The 14,939-nt window shown below is 46.1% G+C and overlaps 1 protein-coding gene across 1 annotated transcript in view; it reads left to right on the plus strand.

Annotated features, from left to right (window-relative positions):
• The window catches only part of LOC126481135 (adipocyte plasma membrane-associated protein Hemomucin-like), a 231,047-nt gene that overhangs the window by 184,688 nt on the left and 31,420 nt on the right, over positions 1 to 14,939 (plus strand). Inside the window, exon 7 of the mRNA XM_050104685.1 lies at positions 7,010 to 7,277. Within this exon, the coding sequence (XP_049960642.1) occupies positions 7,010 to 7,277 (268 nt within the window). The remainder of the gene's footprint in view (positions 1 to 7,009; positions 7,278 to 14,939) is intronic.

The raw sequence follows: 14,939 nt of genomic DNA on the forward strand, positions 1-14,939 counted from the left end.
TGCTATGGATATCGAAATGGCGTCAAGATGGAACTGTGAAGGACAGTAGACCTGCAGGACGTTCTCTTTCGGTACGCACACAGCAAACGCAAATCGTGCGTGGGACGTGATCTTGAATAGTCATCAGTGGTCAGCTCGGCGGCAAGCTATCGTACTTGGGTTGGCGGATAGCAGCGTTCACCGTATCCTGCACAAAGATCTTCACTAGCGTGCGTACAAGAACCAAAAAGTTGTCCACCAGCTTACTTAATGGGCTGACACAACGAGACTTCAATTTTGCAGAGAGTTCTTGGAGCTTCTGCAAGTTGAAGAGAACGTTGTGAACAGGTTACTGAGACCCATTTCCACTTGACCCATTTCCACTTGCCGGCCGAAGTGGCCGTGCGGTTAAAGGCGCTGCAGTCTGGAACCGCAAGACCGCTACGGTCGCAGGTTCGAATCCTGCCTCGGGCATGGATGTTTGTGATGTCCTTAGGTTAGTTAGGTTTAACTAGTTCTAAGTTCTAGGGGACTAATGACCTCAGCAGTTGAGTCCCATAGTGCTCAGAGCCATTTTGAACCATTTCCACTTGTCTGGGCGTGTAAAGAAACATAACTGTCTATTTAGGGCTGCGCACACCCTGTTTGAATAGCTCGAGCATCCCTTGCACAGTGGAAAAGTGACAGTATGGTTCGCCATTTCCTCCGAGCGCGTTATTGCACTGAATTCCTTTGCAAATGAGGGTCGCACTGAGACGGTAAATTCTTAGCGCTACTCACCCATGTTGCAAACATTTCTGCGTCATGAAATCAATCCCCAATGTCCTCCATAGCACCAGCAAGATGGAGCAATAGCCCATACTGCACGTCTTTTCATAGGAGTACTGAATGAAAAATTCTGAACCAGATCCATTTGCCAGTTTTGGGACGTTAACTGGCCTGTTCGTTCGCCCGACCTGACAGCATCTGACTGATTTTTGTTGGACTATCTCAAACAGCAATTTCATGAAAAACACCCACCCAGTATCGACGAAATAAAAGATCGAATTTGTAAGTGCATTCGGGAGATTTCAAACGGTATGTTGCTGCAAGTTGCGTTATCTCTTCCAGAGAGACTTTATAAATGTGTTTTTTTTTAGCATGGTGGACATTCAGCAAATGTTATTTTCAGGAAACAGCGAAACACACTAATTATTCATTAAAAAAAGGAGAATGCATCTTCATTAAAAAATTGCACTTCCCCTGAAATTTTTAATTTTCAAAACCGTCAGGTTTTTTCTGGAGTACCCTGTATGTATACATTATTTTCTGCCAGCTACATTACGTTCATTTACGTGAGTATACTTTCTTCGCCCACATTTTAGAAGTTTTTGGCACTGGCTGATGGCACAACAAAACATATTGCAAATAAAGGTGCAACGCTACTGGAAATTCTTAGAACCCAGAGGTGTCTGATATTTTCTTTGCAAGGAGATTAGCAGTGAATGGCCAAATAGTTTTGAGATTTCACGACTCTTGATAGACTTACTACTGATTAATGTCCATTACATGTTCTGGCTTTCTTCAGACTGATAAGTCTGCCTGAGCGGCGGGCGAGGAGGCGAGTTTGTTTTGTTTTGAGCGATAGTCATACAGCGATTATCATCATGTCGAAAAAATGAAGTTAATTACATAATTTTAGGAAACGTTCCATCTCACATATTGCCTCGTTGTCATTCAGAAAACACTTGCAGTGCAATGTTCTCCTCGTCCATGGAAAGAGAAAGAAACTTCCTGGCTGATTAAAACTGTGTGCCGGACCGAGACTCGAACTCGGGACCTTTGTCTTTCTCAGGCAGGTACTCTATCAACTGAGCAACCTAAGTACGACTCACGACCCTCCTCAAACCTTTACTTCTGCCAGCGATGTCCCTCCATATCCTTTCTTCCAGGAGTGCTAGTTCTGCAAATTCGCAGGCGACCTGTGAAGTCAGGAGCGTAGGGGACGAGGTACTAGCGGACGTAAAGCTGTGAGGATGGGTAGTGAGTCGTTCTTGGGTAGCTCAGTTGGTAGAGCACTTGCCCGCGAAAGGCAAAAGTCCGAGTTCGAGTGTCAGTCCGACACACAGTTTTAATCTTCGAGGAAGTTTCATATCAGCGCACACTCTGCTGCAGAGTGAAAATTTCATTTCGGAAAGAGAAAGAAGTCGCTGTGTATCATGTGAGGATCGAGGCGGGTGGAGAAGAGGGGGGGAGGGGGGGGGGGGAGTGGTTGAGACAAAATTTGGTTCCCAAAAAAGAAGTATGTGTTGCTGTATACTGTGCAGAATGAGATGAGGCGTAGTTGTGGAGCAAAAACACCTTCTTGGACAGATTCCAATGACAATTTTGACAGCATCCTGTAATCTCGTCAGAAAATTTCGATAGTATTCTCCTGTGACGGTTTGCCCCTTATGAGCGTAATCTTTTACCACCACACTATGTCATTCTCAATATGCTCTCGCATCATCTTGCCCAATGGTGACTGGATCTTTGCCTTAGTTGGAAGTGGTGAATCCACATGGTTCTACATCTACATTTATACTCCGCAAGCCACCCCACGGTATGTGGCGGAGGGCACTTTACGTGCCAAAGTCATTACCTCTCTCTAATTTTACATTCGTTGTCTCCTCGGGAGGTATAAGTAGGGGGAAGTAATATATTCGATACCTCATCCAGAAACGCACCCTCTCGAAACCTGGACAGCAAGCTACGCCGCGATGCAGAGCGCCTCTCTTACAGAGTCTGCCACTTGAGTTTGCTAAACATCTCCGTAACGCTATCACGCTTACCAAATAACCCTGTGACGAAACGCGCCGCTCTTCTTTGGATCTTCTCTGTCCCCTCCGTCAACCCGACCTGGTACGGATCCCACACTGATAAGCAATACTCAAATATAGGTCGAACGAGTGTTTTGTGAGCCACCTCCTTTGTTGATGGACTACACTTTCTAAGGACTCTCCCAATGAATCTCAACCTCGTACCCGCCTTACCAACAATTAATTTTATATGATCATTCCACTTCAAATCGTTCCGCACGCATACTCGCAGATATTTTACAGAAGTAACTGCTACCAGTGTTTGTTCCGCTATCATATAATCATACAATAAAGGATCGTTCTTTCTATGTATTCGCAATACATTACATTTGTCTATGTTAAGGGTCAGTTGCCACTCCCTGCACCAAGTGCCCATCCGCTGCAGATCTTCCTGCATTTCGCTGCAATTTTCTAATGCTGCAACTTCTCTGTATACTACAGCATCATCCGCGAAAAGCCGCACGGAACTTCCGACACTATCTACTAGGTCATTTATATATACTGTGAAAAGCAATGGTCCCATAACACTCCCCTGTGGCACGCCAGAGGTTACGTCTCTCCATTCTGTTTGCTAAAAACTCTTCACTCCAGCCACACAGCTTGCTTTCCTCCTCTGTCTCAGAATCGTAGCGATACACCCATCAGTCGGCCACGGTTATGAGGCAGCTGATTAAGTGATCTGCATGGGCCTAGCAGGTGTCACATTTCCACTGCCACCACAGTTCGGCGACCTTTCTGAATTGGTGTGAGCAGCTGTACAAGGCAGCGGGCGGCGACCTTCCTCATGTTAAAAAGTCACGCAGGGTATTGAAAACTGAACCACGACTGATTATTATTTTTTCCACTATAGCCTCCATTGTGATACTCTGGAGTTCAAACACCAACACCTCCACTTCTCATGCAATTAGTGGTTTTTCACAGAGAGACGGTCTGCCACTTTGTTCATTGTCATTTAGACTTTTTTTGGGCACAATGAAACCACCTTATAAGCACTGTGTTATACAGAGGTGAATTGTTGCCGTAGGCTTCCACAAGCTCAGCACAGAATGTGCATCATTGCTACCCTTCAGATATGAGGGACAGTCAAATGGAAAGCAAACATTCACCATAATGCGTCCATGGAATGGTTCCATTCAAAAGTATTCACCACACACGTTAAGACATTTATCCCACTGGGAGACGAGACGACCAATTCCTGTTTTACATTTCAATATGACCGGTTTCGGCTACTGCCATCTTCAGATCATAAAATCGTAAAATATTCTGAAGTAACATCAATGTCAAACTAAACATGTAGGTACTTACAATGTACCTACATGTTTCGTTTGACGTTGATACTACATCAGAATATTTTGTGATCTGAAGATGGCAGTAACGAAAGCGATCATAGTGAAATGGAAAAAGAAAGATCAAGACGGACCTGCAAAATAAAGTACCAAAAATATGATCACGGACTCATTTTCAGACTTTGTCTTCAGCTGACTATTCGTGTTTCGTAGAATGCACTCAAACACTAACGCCACAAGATGGCTCTGAGCACTATGGGACTTAACATCTGAGGTCATTAATCCCCTAGACTTAGAACTACGTAAACCTAACTAACCCAAGCATATCACACACATCCATGCCCGAGGCAGGATTCGAACCTGCGACCGCAGCAGCTGCGCGGTTCTTGACCGAAGCGCCTTGAACCGCTCGGCTACCGCTGCCGGCACGCCACAAGTGCACCTACTCTTGCACTTTCTCATCAGACTGAAATTGACTTCCACACATGTCTTTCTTCAGGTCGCCAAAGATGTGCAAATCGCATGATGAAAGATCTGGGCTGTCCAAGGAATGTTGCAGTATTTCCTCACCAAACAGCTTAAGTGTAGTCTTCGTCCAGTCGGCAGTGTGGGGCCAGGCATTATCTGTAACAGGATGATGCTCTCCGATAGAATTATGACAGCCCGATGGCAAATGTCAAACCCAACAGTGGAAACATCCCATACCTCCCCATACCTCCCCCGCCATAGAAATCAAAAGCGGTTTACATAGATTCCAGTAAGGCCATTACGACCTTCTTCAACTGTAGAGGCCCTCTTCTCGTCGAGTTTCTTGAGTGTGGAACGACAGTCAATGCGCAGCACTATGAAGAAACTGCAACATGGCATAATGTCAAAATTCCCAGGAATGCTGTCGGCAAGAATCGTCCTGTTGCAGGATGACACCTGCCCCCACACTGCCAATTGTACAAAGGCTATGCTGTAGCCATTTAGTTGGAAAACACTGCAACGTTATCTATATACCCGGGATATTTCACCGCGTGATTTTCACATGTTTGGCTACCTCAAGAAAGGCTAACATGGACACCAGTATCAGTTGGCGAAGGAAGTGCAAGAGTGGGTGTTGTGGATCCGTCAGCGGCTGAGTGCGTTCTGCGAAACAGGAATTGATTGTCTCGTTTCCCTCTGGAATAAATGTCTTAAAGCGTACTTATGAATACTTTTGAATGGAAACGTTCGATGGTCCTGTTGTGGCAAGTGTTCGGTTTTCATTTGACTACGCCTTACACATAAAGTGGATTTCCGGATGATATACCACTTTAGGACTGTGGAGCGCCATTTTGTTTTGAATCCTCTCGAGATGCGCAGTGGTACAGTGTTGCAGAGATTGTAATCCGTGCTAGGACTGCAGATATGTAGCTGCAAACCAACAAAAAATTACGTGATTTTGTTTTTTTGAAGACAATGATCATTAATACACTACTGGCCATGAAAATTGCAACACCAAGGAGAAATGCAGATGATAAACGGGTATTCATTGGACAAATATACTATACTAGAACTGACATGTGATTACATTTTCACGCAATTTGGATGCATAGATACTGAGAAATCAGCACCCAGAACAAGCACCTCTGGCCGTTATAACGGCCTTGATACGCTTGGGCATTGAGTCAAACAGAGTTTGGATGGCGTGTACAGGTACAGCTGCCATGCAGCTTAAGCACGATACCACAGTTCATCAAGAGTAGTGACCGGCGTATTGTGACGAGCCAGTTGCTCGGCCACCATTGACCAAACGTTTTCAATTGGTGAGAGATCTGGAGAATGTGCTGGCCACGGCAGCAATCGAACATTTTCTGTATCCAGAAAGGCCCGTACAGGACCTGCAACATGCGGTCGTGTATTATCCTGCTGAAATGTAGAGTTTCGCAGGTATCGAATGAAGGGTAGAGCCACGGGTCGTAACACATCTGAAATGTAACGTCCACTGTCCAAAGTGCCGTCAATGCCAACAAGAGGTGACCGAGACGTGCAACCAATGGCACCACGTACCATCACGCCGGGTGATATGCCAGTACAGCGATGACGAATACACGCTTCCAATGTGCGTTCACCGCGATGTCGCGAAACACGGATGCGACCATCATGATACTGTAAACAGAACGTGGATTCATCCGAAAAAATGACGTTTTGCCATTCGTGCACCCAGGTTCGTCGTTGAGTACACCATCGCAGGCGCTCCTGTCCGTGATGCAGCGTCAAGGGTAACCGCAGCTGATAGTCCATGCTGCTGCAAACGTCGTCGAACTGTTCGTGCAGATGGTTGTTGTCTTGCAAACGTCCCCATCTGTTGACTCAGGGATCGAGACGTGGCTGCACGATCCGTTACAGCCATGCGGATAAGATGCCTGTCATCTCGACTGCTAGTGATACGAGGCCGTTGGGATCCAGCACGGCGTTCCGTATTACCTTCCTGAACCCACCGATTCCATATTCTGCTAACAGTCATTGGATCTCGACCAACGCGATCAGCAATGTCGCGATACGATAAACCGCTATCGCGATAGGCTAGAATCCGACCTTTATCAAAGTCGGAAACGTGATGGTACGCATTTCTCCTCCTTACACGAGGCATCACAACAACGTTTCACCAGGCAACGCTGTTTGTGTATGAGAAATCGGTTGGAAACTTTGATCATGTCAGCACGTTGTAGGTGTCGCCACCGGCGCTAACCTTGTGTGAATGCTCTGAAAAGCTATTCATTTGCATATCACAGTATCTTCTTCCTGTCGGTTAAATTTCGCGTCTGTAGCACGTCATCTTCGTGGTGTAGTATTGTACTTAAGACCAGCCCTTGTATGAAGAAACAGTCATTAAGTGGGTAGAAATGGAGACAGCAACGACACGGCCGTCGGTTGTGGCAGGTGCCGGCTATCGGACGGGTTGGTGTCGACGCTGGTGGAAGGCCTGCCGGGCGCACCGGACGGACTGCGGCCGGGCCCGAGCGGCGCGGGGGTCCTGGCGGCGCTCATCTCAACCGACACGCCGTCGCGCGCCACTCTGCCAGAACTACTGGCGCCACTGCCCAAGGCGCGCGCCGCGCTGCTGCTGCTCCTGCGCGCCAACCGGGCGCTGCTCGCCACCGCCAATACCGCGCTGCCGCTGCAGGCCACGCGCAGGATCACGCACGTGGTATGTAAACACCCGTCCCCACTCGAAAACCGCCTGTACTAAGACCACAGTCTAACATAGCAGCCGCGACACTCACTGCTGTAAAACTTGTTACCGTTTGACAGATGGAGCGACACTAGCGCTCCAAGCGGTGGGTAAGGTGAACGTCAGACGCGTCGTAAGCATAATATTTGTTTTGCATCCATTTCTAGGGTGACCAGACGTCCGGATTAATCCGGACACGTCCTCCTTTTTAGCTCTTTGTCTGGGGCCGGGCGGATTTTTACAGTGTCCGGCTTTTTCGCAAAGTTGAGCGTAATACAGTTAAATTTACAATTCGTCCCGTTCTGTTGCTCTTTTCTTAAATACTTTAATTATTAGCACAGCCTTCGTGATAAACACGCACGAAGGCGGTGTTAGTAGGTGGCACCAGGATCGTCAATGTTACCGTTGATCTACCTATAAGCGAATGCAAATATCGATTATTTAAAAATTTTCGTTTCGTATCTTCGCTTTGTATTGGCTTGGCTTCCTGTAGTGCATTTGGCTATGCCTAAACGGAAGTGTACATTTCCTGATGTCCTTTCCTGCAAATATCCGGCTTTAAGAAAGGCAGAAATGAATTTGAAGCGGAATGTGAGATATGTGGAACTGGAACGTACGTCTCAGTGGCCGATAAAAGTAAGAAATAACTCGACAGATTAACTATCATGGTTTTATTTCTATGTTTCATAGTCATTCAGTTTATTTGTATTTGGAAGGTTTAAGTGCAGTTTACATGTCGACAGCTGCTGCTTGAATTTTGATGTTGGTAGCGGTGCGTCGAATGAAGGGAGGTAAATGGTCTTACGTTTTTCACTTTGTAAACAATTCCATGTTGTTGACATAACAAAACAATTGACGCCACACTGTCACCACAATCAATGTTTTTAATTTTTTTTATATAGCTCATTTAACCACCACCTGACCACTACTAGTTTTACCGGTAATTCCCGCCAGTCACGTGACTTGTCCAAAGCTGACGGGTGGTATTCTCATCTGCAGTTGACCCGTTTGATGAGTCCTCTTTTTTCTTCATTTGTCCCCCTTTTTGAAGCCGTTTGTCCTCCTTTTTAAACAACTGCGTCTGATCACCCTATCCATTTCCTACGTAATTTACGAAATATTTGAGTTATTTTCTTGCCTCCAAGGCTTTGTGTAGTATCACAAGGCATATATATTTCTAAAAATGATTCTAAAATAAGCGCAAGTATGGACAAAAACCATGAATCGAGTGGCAAGCTACAACACATTCGTGAAGAAACACTTGTGACGTTGGATAGAATTGCAGCTTACCACGTCGATATCAAAGGAATATAAACGCACAGATTCACAAGTAAGAAGCGCGGACACGTACCTCACATGCAAAAGCGATCGACAGCTCATTTATCGTTCTGTAGGCATACTGCGTTTGTCATTGTCGCCTGTCGCCACTAGTACAACCTTCAAGCAACTGCCAAATAGTGGGAGAAATATGTTGAAAACATTATAATGAGCTGATTACATTATATTTCACGCAAAACCAAATATTTGAATAATTTTCAAACAGTTTGTCAGTGAACAAGGTGCCAACAAAATAATGTCATCACACGAAGGAAGCAAGGAAAATTAAGTGACTAACAAATGGCTCTGAGCTCAATGGGACTTAACTTCTGAGGTCATCAGTCCCCTAGAACTTAGAACTACTTAAACCTAACTAACGTAAGGACATCACACACATCCATGCCCGAGGCAGGATTCGAACCTGCGACCGTAGCGGTCGCGTGGTTCCAGACTGTAGCGCCTAGAACCGCTCGGCCACCCCGACCGGCTAAGTGACTAACAACAGAAGTGAATGAAATACATACCAAACATTAAGCATTCGTAAGACACGAATAACTGCACTTAATCTAGCCACTTCATCGTCAGAGCAGGTCAGTGTTGACGATTCACACGAATCTGGCACTGCTACATGGAGAGATAAACTGGCTGCTTCTGTGTCATAGGACTGTTTTACAACTTTAGATGGATTGTCGAATCTTTGTGGCAGTTTCCTCTTCATCGTCAGTTGAGGTGGCTTATTTGAGATGTCAAACAGTGTGGGTACTGCATTCCACACGAGTTTATCATTGTCTGAGTTCATGAACTGGTTTTGTTCGAAATGTAGCGAACAAAACCTAATATTATTATACAGGTTAACTGGGTCCTTTTCATAAGGTCTTCTCGTCTGCAACTTACTAGCCATTTTCTGCTCCTAAAACGAATCATTAATCATTAATACACATGTAGTTTGCAAGTGAATCCAGACGATACAGTTTAGCAACATGATGGTATATACATCTCATGATCATTAGGAAACCTAAAAAAGACATCTGTGGTGTCTTCTTCCTGTTGTTGCTGCAATTTGTTGCGCTAGAAACGCTCCCTCTTGTAAAAACCATTGTAGAAATCATAATAAACAACCACTATTCGCTTTCACGATCGCGCCGAACTCACAGTTTAAGTTACTGACCGCTTCGGCCGCTGCTGGCGCGTGGGCAACAAAACATAGGCGAAGTGTCGCGACTGTTACGTTAGACTACGCTAAGACGGTGGCAACCAAAGAGACGTTAGGTTCTCTGCAGTGATACCACTCTGTGACTTCACTATGACATGTAAATGCCCAGTTTCCATAATTGGGGATTTCTAGCTACTTTCGTGATCATATCGAGTTCTGAGAAGTGGAAGACGCCATATGGGATTTCGTCGTTTTAGAGCTTATACAGGGTGGCCGGAAATTCCCGTTACAAACTTCAAGGAGATGTAGAGGGTAGTGAGTACATAACATTTTGAATAAGAACCCATGTCCGGAAACGTATCGTTTCCGTTCTACGACAGTTTCAATGCAGATGATTATCTCATCCACGCCCACGTAAGGCATGTACTTAGGCGTGACCCAGTACAATTGTTGCAATCCATTTGAAAAGAAGACTGACTCGTTCCGTTATTATGCTACTGGCCATTAAAATTGCCTACACCCCGAAAATGACGTGCTACAGACGCGAAATTTAACCGACAGGTAGAAGATGCTGTGATATGAAAATTATTAGCTTTTCAGAGCATTCACACAAGGTTGGCGCCGGTGGCGACGATTACAACGTGCTGACATGAGGAAAGTTTCCAACCGATTTCTCATACAAAAACAGCAGTTGACCGGCGTTACCTGATGAAACATTGTTGTGATGCCTCGTGTAAGGAGGAGAAATGCGTACCATCACGTTTCCGACTTTGATAAAGGTCGGATTGTAGCCTATCGCGATTGCGGTTTATCGTATCGCGACATTGCTGATCGCGTTGGTCGAGATCCAATGACTGTTAGCAGAATAAGGAATCGGTGGGTTCAGGAGGGTAATACGGAACGCCGTGCTGGATCCCAAAGGTCTCGTATCACTAGCAGTTGGGATGACAGGCATCTTATCCGCATGGTTGTAACGGATCGTACAGCCACGTCTCGATCCCTGAGCCAACAGATGGGGACGTTTGCAAGACAACAACCATCTGCACGAACAGTTCGACGACGTTTGCAGCAACATGGACTATCAGCTCGGAGACCATGGCTGCGGTTACCCTCGACACTGCATCACAGACAGGAGCGCCTGCAATGGTGCACTCAACGACGAACCTGGGTGCACGAATGGCAAAACGTCATTTTTTGGATGAATCCAGGTTCTGTTTACAGCATTATGATGGTCGCATCCATGCTTGGTAACATCGCGGTGAACGCATATTGGAAGCGTGTATTCGTCATCGCCATAGTGGCGTATCACCCGGCGTGATGGTATGGGGTGCCATTGGTTACACGTCTCGGTCACCTCTTGTTCGTATTGACGGCACTTTGAACAGTGGACGCTACATTTCAGATGTGTTACGACCCGTGGCTCTACCCTTCATTCGATCCCTGCGAAACCATACATTTCAGCAGGATAATGCACGACCGCATGTTGCAGGTCCTGTACGGGCCTTTCTCGATGCAGAAAATGTTTGACTGCTGCCCTGGCCAGCACATTCTCCAGATCTCTCACCAATTGAAAATGTCTGGTCAATGATGGCCGAGAAAATGGCTCGTCACAATACGCCAGTCACTACTCTTGATGAACTGTGATATTGTGTTGAAGCTGCATGGCCAGCTGTACCTGTACACACCATCCAAGCTCTGTTTGACTCAATACCCAGGCGTATCAAGGCCGTTATTACGGCCAGAGGTGGTTGTTCTGGGTACTGATCTCTCAGGATCTATTCACCCAAATTGCGTGAAAATGTAATCACATGTCAGTTCTAGTATAATATATTTGTCCAATGAATACTCGTTTATCATCTGCATTTCTTCTTGGTGTAGCAATTTTAATGGCCAGTAGTGTACTTATGCATCTGCATTATAACTTACTCTATATGGTTTACATTAGTCGACAACAAAAAGAACTCAGCATGTACGGCACCAGCCGCAACGTACCGATGCTTACAACAGAGGCTCGATGTGGCGACCACCAACGTTGTTACACACATTGTACCTCCGAAGCATGTTCTGGAACACTCTCTCCATCCCACCAGGCGTCTCTTCAACGTCTTGTGCAGCGACCAGAACTCGTGTTAGGAGATCTTCCTCCGTCTCTACAGGTATATCATAAATTAGGCTCTCCATACGACCCCACAAGAAGTAGTCCACAGGGGTTAAATCCGGCGATCGTGGCGGCCACGCGGTTGGACCACCACGGCCTATCAATCTTTCACCATACCGTCTGTTGAGATGTCTCCGGACAGTCAGTGAAAAGTGAGGTGGTGCTCCATCATGCTGAAATCACATTTCCTGACGGACATTCAATGGCACAGCTCCCAAGAACGGGTCCATTATGTGTTGTAGGAAGACTAAGTATGCGGGACCCCTGAGCTTGGACAGAAGGAGGTATGGTCCAATCACATGACCGTCCAGAACACCTGCCCACACGTTAATTGCAAACCTGTCTTGAAATCCCTTAACATACGTGGCATGAGCGTTTTCGTCCGCCCAGACATGGCTTTTTCGAGCATTCAGAACACAATCCCTTGTGAACCTGCATTCATCTGTGAAGAGAACTCGACATGGAAACAGGGGCGCGTCGATGCAACGGTGCAGGAACCATGTGCAGAAGGCGACGCGTTGTGGAAAGTCTGCTGGACCCATAGCGTGTACCCTTTGTAAGTGGTACGGATGTAATTGTTGCTCATGCAGGACGTCCAAGACGGTACTGTGACTAACAGCCATTGCACGCGCAATTGTTCGTTAACTCGTTGACGGGCTATCTCCAATGCGACGCAGTACACCTTCTTCAAATTCGGGAGTGCGGCGTCGCCGTGGAGCACCACAGTCCTGCCCCCTCACGGTGAAGGTACCCGTTTCTCGTCGCCGTTGTGTAACCTGGGCAAACAGTTTGTGCGATGGAGTGTGACGGTGTGGGAAACGTTCGTGATACAGCCGACTAGCAGGTCTTCCGTTGCCTCCAGCTTCGCCATACACAAAGAGCATGTCTGTGTATTCCGCAAACGTGTACCGCATGTTTCCTCTATCGGTGATGCACAGGTATCGACTCGGTCTCACAGCGAAGCGGACAATAAGTGACAACTGGAGATCTTTTGACGTAGTACACGTCATCGTGTCTACCCTGTTGCATACCAGGACAGGGAACTCTGAGACGTTTCTCTTGCCCTAAGCAGACGTTGACGAGGTACACATCTGAATTGAAACTGTCGTAGAACGGAAACGATACGATTCCGGACATGGATTCCTATTCAAAATGTTCTGTACTCAGTACCCTCTTAATGTCCTAGATGTTTGAACGGGAATTTCCGACTACCCTGTATGTGATGGGTTTTATATTGTAACTTACATCTTATAAATACAGGGCGATTCAGGAGAAATGTCACATGATTTGTGGGGAGATTCTACATGTGAAAATAAACCGAAAAAGTCCTATGAACTTGTTTCCGATTTATGGAACTGGAGTGGGTTGAAGACTAGACACATCCATGAATGGATATGAAGACAAATGTGAATATTACTTACTGAAATGCTGTATAGGCGCTGTGGTGGACAGAATAATTGGTGGGACAGATGACTGATCAATCCGACAAGAGATGTGGTGGTTCTCCAACACATGGCAGCACTGTGACATTACACTGGGTCAACTGCTGCAAGCACACCCAATGTTCAATCACACGTTAGATCAATGAGCAGTTGTGAGGCTGTGAGCATGTCGTGCTTGAGTGTTGTTTAACTGTGCAAATCCATTGTGTCGTTCACCAATGCGGAATACACAGACATGTTACTTATGTACAGGTACTGTAATTGCAGTGCGCATGAGGCTGTGACAGAATGCTAGAGACGTTTCCCTGATTGACAAACCCACTGTGCCTATGGTATTTCCCAGGGCTTTTCAACATTACGTGAATCCGGGACACTGCCCACTGTACACGTAACATCAGGACAAGAGGCCATCCAGTCAGTTGAGGAAAGGAAAGACATTATTACAATGGTACAACCGAGTCCCACCACCATTACATGACACATTAGCCATTGCCTATTCCATGTGCAGCCCACAGATGACCCAGTAAGCATACAACAATTTCGTGAATTGTTTGCTGTAGACAGAGATGTCATGTAATGCACTTTACTTATACACAATGGTGACACTGGTGCCTGTAAATCTCACACATTGGCGACAGAGAACCCACAGGACACTAGGGAAATACGATTCCAAGTTAGATTCTAAATGAACATCTGGTGTGGTATGACTGATGACCTGATCATAGGCCTCGTATTCCTGCCAAATCGCATGACAGCCACAGCATATGCACATTTCCTAACAGAAGACCTAACTGCACTTTTGGAAGACATGATATTAGGGCAGTGATCGAAAATTTATCTGCAACAAGACGGATCACCAATTCCCTGTTGTAACAGACAAGTATCCCAGTATCTGAATAACACATTTCGTCAACGGTGGGTTGGCTATGTTGGACCCATGAACCTCCTTTTGCACAGCGTAGTGCAGCAAGTCGACATGGCTTGGTCTCAATATGTCGGTGGTACTCCCTGCAGAAATACTGAACCATGCTGCTTCTACAGTTGTCCATAATTGTGAGTGTGTTGCCGGTGCAGGGTTTGCTGCACGAACTGGCCTCTTGATTACGTCCCATAAATGTTCGATGGGATTCATGACGGAGGATCTGGATGCCCAAATCATTCGCTGGAACTGTCCAGAATCTTTTTCAAACTAATAGTGAACAACTGTGTCCCTGGTGACGTGGATCATTGTCATAAATAAAACTGAATTCCATAAACGGCTGTAAATGGCCTCTAAGTTGCCGAACATAATCATTTCCAGTCAACGATCGGTTCAGTTGGATCAGAGGAGCCAGTCTATTCCATGTAAACACTGCCTACACCATCATGGAGCCACTACCAACTTGCACAGTGCCCTGTTGGCAACGTGGGTTTATGGCTTCGTGAGGTCTGCATCACACTCAAACTTCAGGATCAGCCCTTAACAAATGAAATCGGGACTCTTCTGACCAGGTCATGGTTTTCCAGTCGTCTAGGGTCCAACCGACGTGGTCACGAGTCCAGGAGAGGCGCTGCAGACAAAGTTGTGC

This window comes from Schistocerca serialis, chromosome 5 (assembly GCF_023864345.2).
Source record: "Schistocerca serialis cubense isolate TAMUIC-IGC-003099 chromosome 5, iqSchSeri2.2, whole genome shotgun sequence".
Lineage (NCBI taxonomy): Eukaryota > Metazoa > Arthropoda > Insecta > Orthoptera > Acrididae > Schistocerca > Schistocerca serialis.